General features: G+C 49.6%; 1 protein-coding gene across 13 annotated transcripts in view; it reads left to right on the top strand.

Annotated features, from left to right (window-relative positions):
* ABCC8 (ATP binding cassette subfamily C member 8) overlaps window positions 1-18,684 on the top strand; it is an 85,613-nt gene that overhangs the window by 48,252 nt on the left and 18,677 nt on the right. For 5 of the 13 annotated variants that reach the window (XM_054525872.2, XM_054525863.2, XM_054525865.2 and 2 more), the window contains 9 exons: window positions 4-186; window positions 454-610; window positions 1,323-1,428; window positions 11,534-11,569; window positions 13,163-13,198; window positions 13,903-14,001; window positions 15,049-15,133; window positions 15,781-15,861; window positions 17,837-17,974. In XM_054525872.2, coding sequence (XP_054381847.1) covers window positions 4-186; window positions 454-610; window positions 1,323-1,428; window positions 11,534-11,569; window positions 13,163-13,198; window positions 13,903-14,001; window positions 15,049-15,133; window positions 15,781-15,861; window positions 17,837-17,974 — 921 coding nt within the window. The remainder of the gene's footprint in view (window positions 1-3; window positions 187-453; window positions 611-1,322; window positions 1,429-11,533; window positions 11,570-13,162; window positions 13,199-13,902; window positions 14,002-15,048; window positions 15,134-15,780; window positions 15,862-17,836; window positions 17,975-18,684) is intronic. The other 8 variants (XM_024255698.3, XM_024255697.2, XM_054525871.1 and 5 more) reach the window with 4 other exon arrangements.

Raw genomic sequence — 18,684 nt, forward strand, 5'->3', positions numbered from 1 at the left:
CAGGAAGAGGGGCTCCCTTCCCTACACAGCTCCCAGCCCAGTGGGTCCTCACCTCCAAACCACCCCCAGCCCCTCAAGGTGGTAAACCGCAAGCGTCCAGCCCGGGAGGATTGTCGGGGCCTCACCAGCCCACTGCAGAGCCTGGTCCCCAGTGCAGATGGCGATGCTGACAACTGCTGTGTCCAGGTGAGTCCTGCTGCCCCATGCCCGGCCACCCAGCACCAACTCCCAGAGGAAGCTCAGCAACTGGAAAGCCAGAAAGCTGCATGCTTAGTCCTCTGCAGAGGTCACCCTGCCCACCTATATGGTCCATAGGAGTCCAGAAACCAGGGACCACCAAGTGGGGGGACCCCCAGCCTTAGGCAGGGGTCAGCATGAGAAGGCCAGTCTCCCACTCCCCTGCTCTGGAAGTGATCCAGGGGCTGGAATCAGTGTCTTTTGGCTTTCATGGAGGAGGGGAAGCCGGAGACTATTCACACCGGGAAAGGGCTGCCTTTCTGTTCTCTCTTGGGCGGTGGGACGCACCTAATGAAGATTGTGGGAGGCTACTTCACGTGGACCCCGGATGGAATCCCCACACTGTCCAACATCACCATTCGTATCCCCCGAGGTATGGCCCAGTCCACCCCTCCAGCATGCCCCTCCCCATGTCCCACTGAATAACACGGAGATAAAAAGACAAAGCTGCATTTATTGAGTACCTACTCTCTGCTCATTCTTGGTGGATGCCCTGGGTATATTAGAGAAGGGGAAGGCTACATTCTAGAGGCTTCTGTGTGCTGGGTGGGAGTGAAGCACTAAGGACAGGGTAAAATTGCCAGCCTTAGTGTCAAACCATCCATTGCAGACAGTATAGGTAATGCACAAAAAGATCAGAAGTGGGTAGCCAAGGAACGCAAGTGGAAGAGGTGGGGTTTCTGAGAATGGACAAAGTCCCTGAGGCCATGAGGCAGGAGGATTTTCTGGCAGAGGCAGCCTTGAGCAAAGTATGGAGGTGGGTTGGAGGTGGGACCCAGGATGGCGTTTCTTGGGACCACAAGGAGCCTGGGCTCATACTAGGAGCATGGGAAAGGAGAAGCGAGTGCTTAGGAAGGGTGGCGGGGCAGGAAATCAGAGAGGGGGAAGGACCTGGGGAGCCAGAGGAGGATGTTGATTTCCAGAAGGAAAGGATTAAAGAGGGAGAGGACTTGTTGGGGATTCAAGGTAGGAAGAAAGAAAACAGGGGCCCCAGGGTTGGGTGCATCTGTCTGTCTGTCTTTCTGGGTAATGGTTGTTCAGACTCCCCCGGCCCCACTCACATCTGCCACCCTCCCTCCCTGCAGGCCAGCTGACTATGATCGTGGGGCAGGTGGGCTGTGGCAAGTCCTCGCTCCTTCTAGCCGCACTGGGGGAGATGCAGAAGGTCTCAGGGTCTGTCTTCTGGAGCAGGTAATACATGTATCCTCAGGGCTCAGTGGAGGGGAAATCTTTCGACCATCCTCCTCAGTTGAGGATGCACACACATTTATTGGAGGGCCCACTCTGTTCAGTGAGGACTCAATAAATGCTGCTAATTGATATTCTCATCATCATTGCTAGTACGTATTCAACGCTTACTATGTGCAGGTTCTTTGCTAAGTCCTTTGCATGCATTATTTCATTTAATTTTTATGATAACTAGCAAGGTCCATACTGTTCTCAATTCTCATTTATAGAGGAAGGTTAAACTATTTGTCCTAATTCACACAGCTAATAAGTGGCAGAGCTGGAATTGAAACTCAGTTCTGTCAGACTCTGAATCCCATGGTTACTCAGATGCACGGCAGTAATTTCCCAGTGCGGGAAATTGCAACACCAACATTCGTTTCCAGCTTGGTCCTGAGCTGCACTGACATACACACCATAAGTGGGTGTTCTGAAGAGCCAGATGTAACCAATAAATGTTGGTTTCTGGGCAAAGATCACTGTCTTAATTAAAGAGCCAGAACCCCAGGCTGAGTCAATCATGAATCTATTATTTATACCCACCTACTTCCAAGAAGCACTTGAAACTAGTTGATAAAAGATTCATGTAAAAATCAAAACCACAATGAGATACCATCTCACACCAGTTAGAATGGTGATCATTAAAAAGTCAGGAAACAACAGATGCTGGAGAGGATGTGGAGAAATAGGAACACTTTTACACTGTTGGTGGGAGTGTAAATTAGTTCAACCATTGTGGAAGACAGTGCGGTGATTCCTCAAGGATCTAGAACCAGAAATACCATTTGACCCAGCAATCCCATTACTGGGTATATACCCAAAGGATTATAAATCATTCTACTATAAAGACACATGCAGACATATGTTTATTGCAGCACTATTCACAATAGCAAAGACTTGGAACCAACCCAAATGCCCATCAATGATAGACTGGATAAAGAAAATGTGGCACATATACACCATGGACTACTATGCAGACATAAAAAAGGTTGAGTTCGTGTCCTTTGCAGGGACATGGATGAAGCTGGAAACTATCATCCTCAGCAAACTCACACAGGAACAGAAAAGCAAATACTGCATGTTCTCACTCATAAGTGGGAGTTGAAAAATGAGAACACATGGACACAGGGAGGGGAACATCACACACTGGGGCCTGTCTGGGGGTGGGGGGCAAGGGGAGGGATAGCATTAGGAGAAATACCTAATGTAGATGAAGGGTTGGGTGATGGGTGCAGCAAACCACCATGGCACGTGTATACCTATGTAACAAACCTGCACGTTCTGCACATATATCCCAGAACTTAAAAGTATAATAAAAGAAAGATGCATGTAAAATAAAACCCTTTAAAAAGGTAAGAAAATAGGAGCTGAGAAATGAAGAGGGTAAAAAGATGTTCAGCAACCCGGGCAGAGGACAACTACAGCCATCAACATAAAACCTGGCTCTGTGCCTTCTGGTAGCCAAGGGAAAAAGGGATCTCTGGGCTTTGGAGTACTCATTTAGGAATAAAAGTTGCAGCCAGTCAGCAGAAGGGCAAGCTTTCCCTACCAATCATTTCTAGGGGAAAATTATTCAAGGTGTCAGGTTTTTCATAAGCATGAGTACAGAACTGAGCAGGGAGAAAGACTTTAGGCCCAATGTCTGAATATCAACATGCACCCCTGTTTCCTGCATTTCCAAGATGTCCCTGAATGGTGTATCCAAAAGATGGCAAATTTCCCTCCTCAGTGGGGTCCTGGGCTAGCAGATGAGCCCCTTGGGTTTCCCATCACCTTCCATCAGGGACTGTGATGTCTTTGGGGGTGGAGGGGTCTTTGCCTCCATTCGCCATTTTATTTGGGAGATTTTTCAACATAGCCTGACTGGGAAGGCCCAGGTATTCGGTTTGAGATCATATTGCCTTATTCCGACTGCCTCTCCAGCCTTTGGAGGGAGGAGCCCTTTTCTGCTGTCCAGCTGCATGTCTGCAGCAAGAAGACAAGAGTCCCCAGTGCACTGTGAGCTGAAGAAAGTAACCAATATTTATTGGGCACCTCCTATGGGCCATGCCCTTTGCTAGGTGCATTGTCAACATGATCTCATCAAGCCTCCTACTAAGTTTAGGAGGGGAGTGTTGTTACCCCATTTCACAGAAGTAGAAACTGAGGCTCAGAGAAGTTGGGTGACTTACTAGTCAGTGTGTGGAGCAGAGACTCTGCCCATGTTCTTTCCCTCAAACCTAGTCACTGCTGGGGCCCCCAGGGCCTAGTCCTAAGGGTTATTGTCCAAGCCCCATGTAGTGGTCAGGCTGGATCTGGGCCCTCCTCCAAGGCAGGGCTTTTCCAGAAGGATTGCAGGGCTCAGACAATGGAGCTGCCCGTGCCTTGACCTGCTCAGCATGGATGTCAAAACCCACTCTGAACTTGGTCCCTTTGCCCTGCTTTCTTCTCCTCCCCCACCCTCATGCCCTCATGTGGCATCGTGCCTGCCTCGGGAGCTTTCCTTGTCCTATGCAGATGAAGCAGGCATGATTGGCAGGGGTCAGCTCTGCCCTGCCTCGGTCCCCACCTCTTCTCCAAGCTGTGCCAACCCTCAGGGTCTGACTGCTGCCCCTCTCTCTTAGGAAACCTCTGCCCCAGCCCAGGGAACACAAGGAGCCTCTCCAAGGCAAAGGACCCTAAGCACTTCTTTTTTTATTATTTTTTATTTTATTTTAGGTTCTGGGATACATGTGCAGAGTGTGCAGGTTTGTTACATAGCTATACATGTGCCATGGTGCTTTGCTGCACCTATCAACTTCTCATCTAGGTTTTAAGCTCCACGTGCATTAGGTATTTGTCCTAATGCTCTCCCTCCTCTTGCCTCCCACCCTCCGACAGGCTCGGTGTGTGTTGTTCCCCTCCCTGTGTCCACGTGTTCTCATTGTTCAACTCCCACTTATAGTGAGCACATGTGGTGGTTGGTTTTCTGCTCCTGCCTAAGCACTTGTTATAGGCCAGGCACTGTGCAGGCACCTCATCATCTCAGTCAGTCTGCACCAAACTCTGTGCAGTAGATATTATTATATCCTCATTTATCAGATTGGGAAACTGAGGTGAAGCAAGTTGCCCAAGGCCACCCAGCTGTTAAATGGCAGAAGTGGGATTTGCATCTGGGTGCTCAAGTGCATTGGTTTGCCACCATGTGCTCAAAGAGAAGGGGCACAAGAGCATGATGAAGAAAGCATAGCTAGCCTGACAGTCCAAAGGCCAGCAGCCGCTGTGGCCATGACTCACACACACCTGCCTCCTCCCAGAGCTGCCACATGGGTCCTCACAGCTCTGTCCTTATCAACACTTACTCTCCTTAACAGGTAGCCTAGGCCCCAGCTCCCAGCTCTGTTCGAGGCTCGCAGAGGCGCGGTAGTGAAGGGGTCTCATTTCTCCGGATCCTCTTTGCTCTCCCACCCAGTCCTGGTCCAGTTTCCCTTTCAAGCATAGTGAAGTACATTTGTTAGCTTGCAGCCAACTCTGGGAAATCATGAGAATTTGTTCCCAAGTCAACTCATTCTCCAGCGTCCACAGTGACGTATTCACTCACCCAGTTGAGCGCCTAGTGTGTACTAGACCCTGTGACAGCAACAGGAGTGCAAAGGTGACTAAGACACGGCCCCTGCTTTTTTTTTTTTTTTTTGAGACGGAGTCTCGCTGTGTTGCCCAGGCTGGAGTGCAGTGGTACAATCTCAGCTCATCACAAGCTCTGCCTCCTAGGTTCAAGCGATTCTCCTGCATCAGCCTCCTGAGTAGCTGGGACTACAGGTGTACACCACCATGCTGGCTAATTTTTTATATTTTTAGTAGAGACGGGGTTTCACTATGTTGGCCAGGCTAATCTCAAACTCCTGACCTCATGATCCGCCCGCCTCAGCCTCCCAAAGTGCTGGGATTACAGGCATGAGCCACTGCCCCTGGCCGGCCCTGCTTTTAAGGGAGGGGAGAGGAGACCTGGGCCTTAGAAGAGCACAGAGGAACCACAATTGACTCTGCAGTCAAGGAGAGGAGGCTCACTGCGGATGTGGTATTTGAGCCTTGAAGGATGAGTGTGGTTTCATCAAGTAGAAAAGGCAGGGATGGGAGAAGGAGGTGGTCCAGGCAGGGATGATGGTGTGGGCAAAGGCTTGTTGATATTAAAGAACATAGTTCTGTGCACCTGGAGTACTAGATGCGTGGGGTGCATTATGAAAGATGGGACTGAAGAAGTGAACTTGGCTTAGATCCCATGTAGTAGGTCTGAGAAGTAAGATTTAACCCAAAGGTTGCAAAAGAACCATGCTTGTGATAAAGGATGATGGATTGGGGAAACAGAGAAAAAGACAGACAGACAGACTGCAGGAAGGGAGGTGTTAGCAAATTATCATAACATAGTGTGAGGTGTGCATTAATATTCGCTCATTCCAAGTATTGATCGAGAAGAGCGGCAGGTACTGGGTTAGGAAACAGCTTGGGCAAATGCATGTGGAAATGAGAGAGATGTCAAGATGCATTGTAATGGCAGCCTCTTGAAGATCTTAAGTTGTTTCTGGTTCACTGATTTCGCAAATGAATTCATTTAGCAAAAGCACTATGGATACAGTGCTTACCTCTAGGAAGTAAGTTTTAGCCCAAATGCTGCAGAAGAATCATGCTTATGACAAAGGATGATGGACTGGGGAGAGAGAAAAAGAAAAGACAGACAGACTCTAGGAAGGAAGGTCAGTCTGGAGCTCCTTATAGTGGCTAGGAGGAGGAGTCTAGGCAGATATGACTCAATTAGCTTCATCTGCTGTTTGTCTCTCAAAATCTAGACATGTGCACTGCTCTGGCTGGCCCACCTATCCTGGGCATCGAGTTAAGTGTGGGGGCTGTGTTTTGAGAGTCCCCCTCCATTACTGGCAGGAACTCCACACCTCAGACATTGAGCCCCAGGTCTGCAGGGAGAAGACGTGCTTGCAAAGTGAGCTAAAAGCAAAACAGCCTTTGACCTAGCAAGCCTTCCCAAGTCTGCGTGCCTGCAGCCAGAAGTGAAGGTGATGCCAGGCTGCTTGCTGCTCAGATGCTTTTCAGCCATACCCAGGCCAAGACCTGGTAACCAGGCAGCCAGAAGGAGTTCCAGGAGGCACAAGGCAGGAAGTTTGGGGATTAGGAAGCACAGAATAGAGAATGCTCTGGGGAGATGGGTGCTTTGCTGGTACAACTGTTCATTTATTCCTCCAGTGACCACGTGAGCAGTATGGCTGCACACACAGGCTCTGCAGCCAAGCTGCCTGGGTTCACATGTGGTCTCTGTGCTTTGGAAAATTTCATAAGCTTTCTCTACCAGTTTCCGTTATTACCCATGAGATTCATGTGAGGATTAACCTAGCACGTAGTAAATATCCTATAAATATTATTATTCAACAGTGTACTTCTTTGCCAGGAACAAAATTCCCCTGTTCCTCTTTAAATGTCCTGAAGTCTGTCTTCTGGGAAAGATTCTTGTGAGCTCCCTGGGGACAGGGACCATATTTTATTTGTCTCACTGTATCCGTAGTGCTTTTTGCTAAACGAATTCACTTGCTAAATTAATGAACCAGGAACAACTTAAGACCTTCGAGAGGCTGCCATTATAATGCATCTTGACATCTCTCTCCTTTCCACCTGCCTTTGTCCGAGCTGTTTCCTAACCCAGTATTTCACTACTCCTCTTCTCCATCAATATTTGGAATGAGCAAATACCATTAGTGCATACCTCACATGGTATTATAATTATTTGCTAATGCGTCTGTCTCCTCCATGACTCTGAACTCCTTGAGGGATTATTCCATGTTGTACCCCAGGTGCCCCATGCAGATGTGTATTTTGTGCACTGTTCTGTGTAGGCTACAAAGGAAAAGGCCTAGCACCTGCCCTTGGGGAGCTCACCCACCCAGAGTGGACAGAGGTGTGCAGACAGAGCTGCAGGGTGGGCACGAACGGTCCATCTGCTGAAGTCCTGCAGATGCAGCCCCGAGCTGGTCCCTCACGTCAGCAGCCTGGCTCCTGGTCTCAGAGAGAACTGTGTGGTTCCCAAGCATTCGCTTTAGGAAGAATCACCTGCCCCTCCCTGGCTGTCTGCTTCAAGGAACTGTCAACCTGGGAATTTGCAAACTCTCTCTTTAATCCTTAAGAGGAAAATGTTTTGGTAAAAAGTCAATATTAGCAGATACACTCGGGTGAAATTCTTTCCCTGGAAATAAAGAATAGAGCCATTAATATCCACAGTAGAGTGATTTTAAATGCCCCCAGGGGGTCAGCAGGAACCAGGGCCCTGAGGAAAGGATCAGCGTGGGGAAGAGGCTCCCACTTCCCTGTGAGGAGCTGCACATGCAGTCTCACTGGAGCTCCCTGCTGCAATGCTGTTGCCTGTGGTGGTTGGTGTGGATGCTGCCTGCCAAGAACCCTGATTCCCCAGGAAGAGAGAAAAAGGCTTCTCTCAGGACGGCCCTGGTCCCATCTGCCTGTACAATTCCTGGAGCCTTTGGGGAGCTGAAGTCAGGGGCTCAAGTGCCCCTGGGTTTCCTGGAGGAGGCAGGTGTGGTGAGACAGCTGACAGACAGGAGAAGGGATGCTCTGAGGAGGTGACCGTCCAGGCATGGGAAGCAGATGGCCCCTGGCTATAGTCCTGATGCTGCCACTTGCTAGCTCTGTGACCTTGAGCAGGTTACTTCAGCTCTCTGAGACAGACTCACTGTCTGGACAATGAGTAAAACCCTACCTTTCCTCTCTCAGAGATTTGGCGATGGGACCCAATGAAATCAATTGGAAAGGACGCTGTGGGTGAAAGGTAACCTTTCAGAACAGCGACAAGCCTGTCTGGGCAGGATGAATGGGCTGTGGAGCCCTGTATATCCTAGCTCACTCTTTGAACTTCAGTTTCCACTTCTTCCCTTTTTATTTATTGCTGGGGTCTTAAATGAGTGTTGGGGGTATTCGATTCTCCCTCTGCCTGTACTTTTGGGGCCAAGCACTGAGCTGAAAAGACAATTCCTCCTAGTTCTCCAAGCCTACAACCTGCCCCCTAACCAGCCGTGAGCTGTAATACATTCTCCAGTGTCACTGTGAGGTTTGTGCCTTCACCCCCATTTTATAGATCAGGAAACAGAGGCTCCTCCAAGTAAAGGAGCTTGCCTCAGATTTCACAGCCAGTGAGTGGAAAAGCCTCTGGGATTCAAATGTCAGAGCCCATATTTTTCCTACTTCTCGCACCTGTTATCATATGCTGCCTCTTCCTTTAACCTACAGTTCCCTCCCTTCACCTTCACCATCTCAATCCTTCCCACTCTTTAAGGTTCAGTTCAGCTATGACTTCTTCTATGAGGCTCTACTCATTTTCTCAGATTTCTTCCTCCTCCAAATTTCTTTTAAAAATTATGTTTTTTCTCTGATTCTAAAAGAATGCACATTACGTTAGAAAAGATACACAAGCATACAGAAGATAAAAACCACCTAATATCCCATCACCCAGAAGCTTCCAGTTTTTCTTTATGCATTTGCATATGCATTTGTGTATACTTTTCCCCAAAAGTTCTCTGATACTTTGTCCTACTTTTCTTTTAACCCTTGTAACTTCCTGACTTTGGTACCTTTCTGATTTGCCCTACCAGATTGTGAGCCCCTGGAAGGCAGCCTCTGCGCCCTGATTCAGGTTGCCACACATATGCCAGCTCCTAGTGGGCTGGAGGGAAGGACATGCGGTTGGGGAACTGGAAGACTCATGCTTTCAGCTGTGTGCTTCCTCCCTAGAGTGCAGGCAGAGGAGGAATCAAATGCCCTCAGCACTCTTGTAAAGACCAGAGCAATCAGTGAGAGATGGTGCCTGCCAGACATACCATTTTTTACTTTTCAGCTTAAAACAGATACAAAGTTGGGAGAGGCTCATTGGAGGAGGCTTGGGGCTACACTGGAAAGAGAAGAACTTGGATTCACACCCCAGCTTCCCCTCTTCCCAGCTCCATCACATTTGCAAACTCTGAGTCTCAGTATCCTCATGTGTAAAATGGGGATAGGGTTTATAGGGTTGTAAGGATGAGATGATGAGTTGTTTGCAAACTACTTCTCACAGTGCACAGGGAAGGCCAGCAATGAGAGCCAGCCCCTCCCTTTCTTCTTTCCAAATGATTAATATATCTGTTACCAACCTCCACTCATTATATAGCTCTGTCATGTGCTAAGCACCATGGGGTCTGAAAAAGATGTTCTTCCTGCCTTAAAATTCCACTGGGGATGAACGAATTACACAGGAGCTGATTAGAGAGGAAGGTAGTCCATTATGGGGCTAATTGTGCAGTGCAGACAATGTTGCAAACTGAGTTAGGGCCCGGAGAGCTTATTGTGTGCTGGGGTCCTCAGGGATGCCACAGATGCATCAATAACCACCTCTGCTACTCTGGAAGTAGTCACATCAGGAAGACTCCAGAGATAAGCTTATCCGGGCTGTGGCCGCAGAGCTGGAATTTGTAAGCTTTAGGTTTTTATGTCTCATGTTACCAGCTTGTCTGTAAATTGTAAATTACAGCAATCTGATGGTTAGGGAATGTGAAGTTTGGTTGGGTTAAGAGAATGAAATGAGACCACAAAGATTAGAGAACAGGAAAAGAGGGGACTGGGGACTACATACCCATCAGAATCTCCATTCAGTCCTGACCCTCAGCAGGAGGGGGATTTCATCAGGCTCATTTCCATCCTTGATTTTGTCCATCCTGGTTCTCCTGACAAGGGGCATTTATCAGAGTTATGGCATGGGAAATCACAGGGGAATAATGTACCATGACATTTAAGAGTATGAACTTTGGAGTCAGAGCTATTTTCTCCACTACTTACTAGCTGTGTGACTTTGGGCAAGTTACTTAGCCTTTCTCTGAGCCTCACTTTCTTTATCTGTAAAGTCAGGGCAATCAAAATAAACCTCCTTCATATGGTTATTTTGAGCTTTATAAAGAGGCAATACTGGCTGAGCATGGTGGCTCACTGCCTGTAATCCCAGCACTTTAGGAGGCCAAAGCTGGAGGATCGCTTGAGCCCAGGAGTTCAAGACCAGCCTGGGCAACATAGGGAATGAGACTCCTGTCTCTACAAAAAATATACAAAAATTAGTCAGGCATGGTGGTGCGTGCCTGTAATCCCATCTACTCAGGAGCTTAAGGCAGGAGGATCGCTTGATCCCAGGAGGTGGAGGTTGCGGTGAGCCAAGATCATGCCATCGTACTCCAGCCTGGGCAACAGCAGTGAAACCCTGTCTGAGACAGAGAGAGAGAGAGAGAAAAAATACTACTATGGTGCTTATAAAAGTTCAATAAATTTTAGCTGTTTTTAGTATTACTAAAGTAAGATCTGTGTGAAAATAAAGCAGATTTTTTCCCCCAAACGTTCATGTCAGAAGTATATATTTCATTGGCAAGGGGCTGCTTCTGGAAGGTTGAGAGGTGTCCTGGGGGAGGGGATACAGCACTGGCAAAATTGGCATCACAATTCAAGTCACCTCACTCAGTGTTTTTTAAGTTATCATAATCCACAGTATGAAAAGCATTTGCCATTACAGGCCACTATATCTGTGCATTTATAAACAAGAGAAAAAATCACGAAAAATACAGTACCACCTGCAGTACACAACTGATTTCATCTATTCTTTTCTTTTTTCTTTTTCCTCAAATGCACTTGCCGCCTACTTATTCCATACCCAATGATTGGGTCCCTATCCACAGTTTGGAAAACACTATAAGAAATGATTGTGTCCTCTCACTTTCCCTCTCTGAGATTTAGTTTTCCAACTATAAAATTCTCCTGATGCCCAGCCAGCCTTACTGCTGCTCTGAGTCAATGCCAGGAACGCTGATTTAGCACATGCTATTTGGAGGGTACCCATCCAGGTGCTGTGGGAGGGACAGAGATTGAGAAGAGTGGTTTCTGACCCCACAGAGGCCATTTGGAAACCCTGGGAATGGGTGGGAGGGTGGCGGGGACGGGGGAGGGATTGCTTCTCCCCTAAGACTCAGCGTGATGGAAGGGTAATGGAGTGGAAACTAACTGATGTTGGTCTGTCCCATTTGTGTCCCAGCATCCTTCCTGACAGCGAGACAGGAGAGGACCCCAGGTACAGCCTTGGGACTGGGTCAGAAGTGGGTCCCAACAAAGGGAAGGGGCAGGTTGGGGGTGGGGGACTTGTGGGTGGGTAATGCTGAGTATGGATTCAGGGGTGTGTAGCCTACATATTTTCAGAGACATGGGGCTAAGGCCTGCATTCTCAATGAGGGCAAAATTTGGTTCTTGGGGGCAGAAAACACTTAGACATTGCAATGCTTTGTGGCTGTCCAAAGTACCAAACAAATGCCGGTGTATCTGTGGTGCTGAAATTTCGTGGTTGATGGAGTCAGAAAATAGATTAGTGATTGCCAGGGGCTGGTGGGAGAGAGAGGGAAGGGACTGCCAATGTGTATCGGATTTGTTTTGAGGAAGATAAAAATGTTTTGGAATTAGATAGTGGTGATAGTTGCACAACCTTGTGAATGTACTTTTAGTTTCAGAGGTTTTCTAAACCTCTGATTTTTTTAAGTGACAGGAAAGACAGAAAAAAGTGTATCTAAAAAGGCTCTAGGGGTGATAATGGAAAAGAAAGTTAAGAAATATTACTGTAAGAAAAAGAGATGGGTGTCCCTCAGGCCAGGCAGAAAATTCAGTCTTGTTGCTTTATGTTCATGTGCAAATCTAAAAAATCCAAGTGATATAGATTAATGACACTCTGAGTCCCTCAAAACCTTCCCTCCCCTTACCTCTCCCAAAAACATTTGAGATACCCTAGAGGTGGTATGAAGTCAGGATGGGAAGGTTGGCTTAGCTTTGTAAATAAGTTTAAACCTCTGGCCTTCGCTCTCCAACACCAAAGAGGCTTCACTTTGCTATATTTTCTCTGCCCTTTTTCCCTCCTTGTCCCCAAGTGTCAGTATGTGATGACAGGCTCAGCCTCTGTAATGGTAGTGATCGTATTTCTTGAGCCAAAAATCAGACCTCATTGGCATGTGACAAGTTCGCATGTGTGGATGAGAACAGAGTGGCAGAATATTTGACATGGGAGCAGCTTGGGCAGTCCAGGGCACATGGCACTGCACCTGACATCTTCCCTGGCAGATCCCCCACATTCCGTGGTTGTCTTCTGATGGGGCCATATGGGGCTGCAGATAGTGCCTGGAGCCCTCGCAGCTCCAGGGCTGTGGGTTCCCACCCCCAGAGGGCAGGTGCTGGTGTCAGCCTGCCTAGCCTGGCCTGGCTCTGTCCAGAGCACTCCCTGCCCCAGCTGTTTGTGCAGCTGTATCAGCCTCAGACCTCACCCTATTCATTCCAACCTGAATGCAGAGGCTGGGTCTGGAGGAGCCACACTGTGGGCTTCATACTCCCTGACCTGACAAGTTTTCCCCCCAGAGCCTGCACCAATGGCACCTCTCCCCATTCACCCTCTTAACTGGGTCTTCCAGGGCCCTCCTCACACACCCACGTGGTCAGGCAGCAGAGGCTTCCCCAAGATGGGCACACCCCACTCTCCACACCTCTCTATGCAGCATTTGTGGCTACAGACTGGGTGCCGGGGATTGTAAAGGCATGCTCATATTGGGTTGGAGGGAGCTCAGAATCTTCCTGGAGGACATAGTTCACTCCCATGAGAGCTCAGTGTGCCTTTCCTCCCCTGCTGCAGCCCAGAGCGGGAGACAGCGACCGACTTGGATATCAGGTACCGCGTCCTGGGAACATTGCCCTCCAGGTTCAGCTCCCTCCAGGGTGCTCTCAGGCCCAAGGGAGCCACATCACCCTGCCGGGCAGCCCCCAGGCCCCAGCCCCAGTGTTGGGGGAGGCCAGGGAGGGCCCCTGTGCTCCACCAGGTGGCTTGGGAGCTGCTGCTGTTTCTGTGCATCCATTTACTCCCTTCACGTAAGATCATTTTTATCTGGGATCTCTTTTTTTTTTCTCTTTTCTTCAAAAACCACATCACTCAAAATGTGGCTTCCTTGGCTCTGCTATAAAAAATAAATAAATAAATAAAAGTTCTTCCATTTGGAGAATTACCTGCTGACCTCAAAGTCCAGTGGCTTGAGGGCTACCCGAAGAGGGAGGAAGTCAGAAGTTGAGTGTTCCCTTGGTTTGGTCACACTTTTGGGCTTCTCCCTGACTAAGGAACAACAGACTGCAGGGCTGGGGCAGTCTGGGTGTAGGGCAGGGAGGGGATGAGGTCCTGCTGCCCCAGTCAGCTGAGACCCAGACCTCTCAAACCTGCCTGGGGGAAGGCAAGGCCACCAGAGGCCACACTAAGCAGATTTCTACCAACTGCACCTCCCCATCCCCTTGCCTCCGTCTGAGCCATCAGCTTGACAACTGCCTCTGAGAATGAGCCCCTGAGAATGCCTCCTGCACCCCCTACTCCCGCCCTGCTTTTTCCAGGAAGAGAGGCCCCGTGGCCTATGCTTCGCAGAAACCGTGGCTGCTAAATGCCACTGTGGAGGAGAACATCATCTTTGAGAGTCCCTTCAACAAACAACGGTAAAAGCCTGTCGGAGGGAGGCAGGATGGGGGAGGGGAGGAACTGTCTCTGGCCAGCCTGCCCCAGTTCCAGGCCCCCTCCATCGATCACCCACATCCAGCCATCTCACTCCCCAGGCGCTTATCTGCACTCCAGCCTCTCCATATGGTGCACCTGGAGAGGGGCCAGGTGTGCCTGAGCATCGGGGCAATCCACCTCCCATAGGGGAGAGGGCAGGAGCGGAGGGAAGGGAGAGAGCCCTGCCGCCTTTTCTCTAGCTGGTGGGAGGGCTAGCCAGCTCTCTCTGTGAGTCTCCATTCGCCTGGCTCCTGCACTATTTTCCCTCCAATGATAATAGTTAGGGCTAGCATCTACTGAGCTCTTACTACATACCAGGCACAGTGCCGAGCTCCTTGTACACGGAATTTCCTCTCATGCTTACAACACCCTCAGTAGGTAGGTATTATTATTATTCCCACTCTACAGATGAAGAATCAAGTCTCAGAAAGGTTAGGTAACTTACCCAAGGCCACCCAGCCAGTAAGTGACAAAGATGGGTCTCAAATCCAAAGCTGCCTAGCACCTAAGTACATGTTTGTCACCAACATATTCTGATGCCTCCATGAACTCTGGCTGGCACCTGCCCAGGCTAAGGGCTGGCTGGGGAAGTATGAGAGGAACAGGCTGGGCAAATATTTGACCAGCCATCATCATTACTGCCTAAACCAATCAGCAGTGGTTTTCCCTAGCAGTGCCCCAAGCACGGGCTCCGGCTGCAGCTTTTCCCACTGCACAGAGATCATGAGCGCCCTTTCATCACTTACTCTGCATATTTGCTCCCAACCAATTCCATCCTTCCAGTATTTAGCCTGCCGAAACGCTGTGTGAAGTGCTGACCTCAGCTCTTTTCAAGCTCACACGGTGTTTGCTTGTACCCAAGCGGGAGGCCTATTAAAGCCATTGCTCACCCTGGGCACAGCTACCCAGAGACTAATGACCCTCTGCAAGTGCTTGGGCCAACTCTGACCAGGCTGACCAGCTGCATCCCCTGCCTCTACCCACGCCAGGTACAAGATGGTCATTGAAGCCTGCTCTCTGCAGCCAGACATCGACATCCTGCCCCATGGAGACCAGACCCAGATTGGGGAACGGGTTAGTAGCAGCCTCTGAGGGGTTTTTTCAAAGCCAGGACCCCCAACCTACCATGCCCTGAGACACTACTCAGGACAGTGGGTAACTAGGAAATAGGAGACGTTGAAGGCTGAAGAGTTGCCTGCAGTAAGGTCAAACATGATGTCCTTGATGATGTCCTTTGACAGGTTTTCAGTCCTGCTTGGAGGGCAAGGTCAGCTTAGTGCCCTCCCAGGCTGGGGATCTTCTTCATTTGTGCTCCAGGTATACACTGAGAGCCCACACAGCACTGTGCTCAGCCTGGGGTTGTATTGTTCCTGTTCATCCTCCAGATGGGGTCCCCTCCACAAGCTTAGACAAATAGGATTCTCCTACGACTGTCCTCCTTTTGTGTGATTTAAACCCCTGCTGCCTCTGTCTTTGTTTGTACTGGTCAGATGGTCCCTAGCACTTACACAATGAATCTTTAAAGACCTGGGGCTCATGCTCCCCTCTTCTGAATGAATTCAGTAAACATGTGCAAGTTCCTTCTCTATGCAAGGTGAGAAGCAGGCAAAGAAGTGGATAGAGCCAGGCCTCCATCCCAAAGAGCTCACAGTCCAGTAGGGGCCAGGACAGTGTCCCCTGAATGGCTGAGGGCATGATCTGTTCCTCCTCTTTGGTGACAGGGCATCAACCTGTCTGGTGGTCAACGCCAGCGAATCAGTGTGGCCCGAGCCCTCTACCAGCATGCCAATGTCGTCTTCTTGGTGAGTGCACCAGCTGGCAGTCCCCTTGGGGTCCTGGTCTCTGGCTGCCTCCCAGGCCTAACTGCCCACCTCCACCTCCCCGCAACCCCACCATCATCCAACAGTCTCCCTCTCCAGGAATAAATCCCTCCTGCCAGAGATATTGCCTAATCATCCTAGTGATAGGGAAACTGAGGCAGGCAAGGATAGCACAAATGACCCATTGCAGACTTCAGATTGAGCTCTGCAGTAGCCAATAAGGAGAGGCAAGCTGTAGTTATAGGCTGCCTGTCTGTGGGACAGCCGAACCCCTCAACACTTACGCAGCCCGACTATAAGAATGGCTGATAACAGAATGTGTGCTGCCACTTCCCATCTTATGCCCAGGGCAGACATTGCTAATTGTTCACAGCATTATTTCCTATGGAACTTAACTCATCCTCAGAATCCCTCTCAACACAGCACTCCAGGTAACCACTAGCCGTCAAACATGAGATAAAACTAGGCCGGGCACGGTGGCTCACGCCTGTTATCCCAGCACTTTGGGAGGCCGAAGCGGGAGGATCACGAAGGCAGGAGATCGAGACCATCCTGGCTAACAGGGTGAAACCCCATCTCTACTAAACATACTAAAAATTAGCTGGGCGTGGTGGCAGGTGCCTGTAGTCCCAGCTACTCGGGAGGCAGAGGCAGGAGAATGGCGTGAGCCTGGGAGGCAGAGCTTGCAGCGAGCTGAGATCGCGCCACTGCACTCCAGCCTGGGCGACAGAGTGAGACTCCGTCTCAAAAAAAAAAAACTTATTCGCAATCCTTACGCTACTTCATGTCAAGCTCTGTTGTGTCAGGTGCCTTGACTGACACTGAAGAATTCTAAGACCCAGTCCTTGGCCTCAAAGATTTAGAATCTGATTAGGGAGACAGAGCTCACCCAGTTCAAGAGGCCCAGCCCAGTTCAAATCCAAACTGTGCGGCATAAACTATGAGGGGGCCTTGTCCAGGGAGACAAATGTGAGGGCTGGAGTAATCAGGGAGGACTTCCTGGAGGACAGCCTCAAAGGGAGAGTCAATTAAACAGAAGGAAAGAGGGAGTCCAGTTGCACAGGGAGTTGGAAGAAGGAAGCTCAAGTCTCTGATTCCAGCTTTATTCCCTCCCCTCTCCCTACACCACACGCACAAGCACTCCTTTACTAAAGACACTTCATAGTGGGGAGATTCATAGTCTCCGTTACCGTCTGACACACGCACAGCATTTTACAAAGCATTGGTGCATTCGCGATCTCTCATGAGATTTAAACAACCCTGCTAGAGAAAAGTGAGGTGGACATTTTATTTCAGCAAATGTTTATGAAGCATCTACTCTGTGCCAGGCATACGCACAAGAAGTCTCAGTTCTTGGGAGTGCCATAATCAGGAATGGACAAACGATCAGATCTGGCTTTGCGCCAGTGTCACGGGAATAGGGAGGAAGGAAGGGTAGGCGTGGGGGTCAGGACAGAACGCTGAAGGAACTGGTGCTTAGGTGAGCGAAGGATGGGTAGGAGTTCACAAGGCAGACAAAAGGCAGAACAGCGCTCCAGGCAGGGGAACAGCTCAGGAGAAGGCCCAGATGGCAGGCTTCCTGGGAACCTGGAATGCAGAGTGCTGGGAAAGCACAGATGAAGCATGAGTCTAGAAGGGAAAGCGAGAGGTTATAAAGCACCTGGAACACCAGCCCACAGGGTTTGACTTTAGAGATGATGGGGAGCCGTTGAAGGTCCAGGAGTCAGGCAGTGAAGCGATTAGATCTGTTTGAGAGTGATATCTGACAACTGCCCCATTTTAAGATGAGGTAACCAAGGCCCAGAGAGGTTGGGTGAGTTGTCCAAAGCCACACAGCTAACTAACTTCAGTCCCTAGACCAGAGTTGATAGAACTCTAATGGGTTTTATACTCATTGTCACCCCTCCCCCCCATGTCTTTCCCTACCCTCTACTCTCCTCCTCTCCCTTCTGCCCAGGATGACCCCTTCTCAGCTCTGGATATCCATCTGAGTGACCACTTAATGCAGGCCGGCATCCTTGAGCTGCTCCGGGACGACAAGAGGACAGTGGTCCTAGTGACCCACAAGCTACAGTACCTGCCCCATGCAGACTGGGTGAGGGGGAACAAGGGGGTGAGGCTGTAGGGGGCAGGGCTGGGGAGGCTGTCAGGCATCTTGGCAGGAACCAATCCGTTGTCTTGGTAGCAACTGCTGAGGGCCACAAAGTGTAAGAGACCAGCACTGGATGGCTTTATGCATGCTGGGCATTTCAGGGAGACCCTGTACAGGCCAGGGGTTTGGTATCACCTAGACCCACAGACACTCCCCATCCTGGCCTGAGCCCTCCCATGGTACACTCAAGGCTGGCACCAAGAAGTCTCAGGAATAATCAAGTGCTCACTTCTCACCTTCTGATTCCTGCCCTTTTGATGACCCATCCCCCCAGTCACGGGGAGTGCCCATTTGGATGGAAAAGCCATCTTCCCACCCTATGACCTTCGTGGTGTGGATGGATGCACCACCCCGGGAATCATATGGGAAATATGGAACCAAACAATACAGTAGTAATAGAAACTTCAGGCTGGGCGCAGTGGCTCACACCTGTAATCCCAGCACTTTGGGAGGCCAAGACAAGAGGATCACTTGAGCCCAGAAGTTTAAGGCTGCTGTGAACCATGATCACGCCACTGCACTCCGCTGCAGCCTGGGCAACAGAGCCTTGTCTCTGAAAATTTGAAAAAGGAAAGAAAGAAAGAAACTTCAATGTTATCAGTAGAGTCCAATGTTGTGAAACCCCTCATTAACTAAATTCCCATACTCTTCAG

The sequence above is a fragment of the Pongo abelii genome, chromosome 9, assembly GCF_028885655.2.
Source record: "Pongo abelii isolate AG06213 chromosome 9, NHGRI_mPonAbe1-v2.0_pri, whole genome shotgun sequence".
NCBI lineage: Eukaryota > Metazoa > Chordata > Mammalia > Primates > Hominidae > Pongo > Pongo abelii.